The sequence below is a fragment of the Austrofundulus limnaeus genome, unplaced genomic scaffold (genome assembly GCF_001266775.1).
Source record: "Austrofundulus limnaeus strain Quisiro unplaced genomic scaffold, Austrofundulus_limnaeus-1.0 Scaffold7, whole genome shotgun sequence".
Classification (NCBI taxonomy): domain Eukaryota; kingdom Metazoa; phylum Chordata; class Actinopteri; order Cyprinodontiformes; family Rivulidae; genus Austrofundulus; species Austrofundulus limnaeus.
In genome coordinates, this window is record NW_013952409.1 from 4,360,877 (window position 1) to 4,363,456 (window position 2,580).

The following is a 2,580-nucleotide window of genomic DNA, read 5'->3' on the forward strand; positions in this document are numbered from 1 at the left end:
AAATAAAAACAATCAACATTTATGAAATTTAATTTGAAACTTACTAATTTTTTTAGAGGGCTTATTTTTTAAGTTAAAGGACCTGAAATACTCCTTACCTAACATCATCTCCGAACTGTACTGGGGATAGAATTTAAAAAGAGCAGCACTTCTTTAACCCTGATCTTCAGTCGAACACAAAACAAACTGTTGATGAACTCTGACCTGTGAGGCAGACGTGGGCAGCTGAGAGGTAGGTGCTGGTAGCCTCTGAAGGACGTCGTCTGGAGGCGGGACGGGCAACACAACGGGACAGGCACTGGAAGGGTCCTTGTTGACCAATAAAACCTCGATGGGACCAGAAGTACTCTTGAGGCAGATCTGGTATTTCCTCTGCCCGTTCAGAGCCTACGCAGACAAACACACATCAACTGTGAGATAAAATAAATAAAAAACAAAAACAAAACAGTACAGCTGGACCAAACGGCACTAAATGAAAACTTACAGCTTCTGGTACGGGCACCTCTAGCTGTGTTCCTATTGGAGCACGGATTGCTAAGAGAGTGTCACCTGCAGCAGACAAAGACGTGATGAATGAGAAAAGCTGCTTTTGAGACACAACAAGCCTTTAACATTAATAAACTAAGAGAAATAAATACCTTTAAAAGCCCCACACAGGTCTTCATGTTTTACATACGCCATTGTACGACTGTGTTAAGGGTCCATCTCAAAAAAACAATCATCTGTGACCTTTACAGAAACATTTCAACAGTAAACTTTCTCTTTTTAAGACATTAAAGCATGAATGTTTACTAATCGCGGGACACCGTCTCCGCAGAGACACACATGCTCCAGGCAGTGAAGGATATGGGCTGTTGTTGGAGTCGTCGGTGACGTTCTTGATGCTTTGCTGGACCCAGACTCTCTGCTGGTCCAGCTCGTGCTCCCGGATGGCCAAGTCATCGAGCTCGGCCTTCAGGTCGATCAGCTTATCAGCGATCTCCCTGGTGTTGCAGCCTGGACCTACACCCCTGAAACACATCAGCAAACATCTGGTCAGGCACAGACAGCAGGCGAAGATAAGGTCACACACTCAGGATCAGCCCCGGTGTTTTCCAATCGACACGACACGACACTGATAAATCTGCATTCACACTGCGTTTTGGCGAATAATCCTAAGAAAATGCAACAAAAATGTAAGAAACGGACACGGCTGCATTAAATAAAGCCTTTAAAAAGCTGCTAATTCCATCAAGGTGTGTTGTATCGTTTAAAAGAAGTGTTTTTATGTGCAGTAATACATAACCGCTTACTAATCATAGYGCTTACTCGAGTCACAGATAAGATATTTAATTTGTGCTGCTGTTTACATGTTACAGAGCCTGGCGATGACTCGCCTCCACATTGTGACCACATGCTTTGTGGTTCTTCCCATTGCAAAATGACAAACTTGTGCACAAACTGAGCTGCAGATGTGTTTTATTTGACTTCAGACTCAGAACGATCGTCACCGTTCAAACAGCACTTGAGTTGAGTCATTTTTCTAAGGCTAATATGAGTCCAGTGTTTCCCCCTACCATTATACAGGCGGGGCGGGCCCCCCTGCCAACGAGACGGCCCGCCCCTCTAAGAACTTCACGGCATGTGGTCATTTTTATTTAAATAAGTCCAGATCAAGTCCAGAGCTATTTTTTGCGCCCCTCCATATCCACCTCTCGCCAAACTTGGGGAAAAAAAGACGGCGCAGAACGAGGCTGAGCGCTGTCTGTGGTCCTCACAAAGATAGGAAGACGTGTGTGCGTGCGCGACGAAAACTCTGCTTTTAATCACGTAGCACCGACGCGACAACTTTGCAAGCTACTTTTTCTTTCTTTAAAATAAAATGCGACAGGTGAAGCCACAGCATGGTTACCTTATCAATAATTTAGAATCACCAACACAGACCCCGCGTGCGACCAGGTTCCTGCGGGTCCGTACATGTTCTATAAATAACGCAGCTGTAATGTCCCACAACTTTAAAAAAAGTAACCAGAGTAGTTTGTAAACTCAAATCCAGACAGAATCAGTTGCTGTAACAGGTCCTGCTGGACTCAAACATGGAGCTCTGCTCCTCTCCACTCCTCTCCTCTCCTCTGTCTCACACCTGCAGGTCAGTTCTGGAGCATTAACCCTTAAGGGCCCAGATAATAATCTGTCTTTAAAATGTGGTAAATAAATTATTTTCTGTGACTGAGAGGAAATTTTTTTGATAGTTGCATAATTGCATTTTCTAAATGTTATCTTTTATCTACAAGAGAGTTCTAATTCTTAGAAAGGACATGATTTGAGGTTTTTACTGATAATATTTTATTCAAAAGATGTTACAGAAGTCATAAGAAGCAGGTTTATTTTGAACAAACATTACAAACGTGTTCATTCCTACAAAACTGTCAAATATATTTACAAACAACAATAAACTGATTCAGATTAACATAAAATAAATCATGTTTTATAATTAAATGTCTGTTTCCTGCTATAAAGAAAAATCCTCCTCCTGTCCTCCTTGTCCCTAATCAGGGTCAGGGTGGGGCTGGAACCTGTCCTCGCTGCCTTTGGGTGAAG

At 42.7% G+C, this 2,580-nt stretch overlaps 1 protein-coding gene across 1 annotated transcript in view; it reads right to left on the minus strand.

The window, feature by feature from the left end:
• Positions 1-2,580, minus strand: part of e2f4 (E2F transcription factor 4) — a gene marked incomplete at its 3' end in the record, with an annotated part of 6,940 nt that overhangs the window by 2,044 nt on the left and 2,316 nt on the right. The window contains 4 exon segments of the mRNA XM_014034187.1: positions 205-387; positions 485-549; positions 639-682; positions 849-1,010. Coding sequence (XP_013889641.1) covers positions 205-387; positions 485-549; positions 639-682; positions 849-1,010 — 454 coding nt within the window.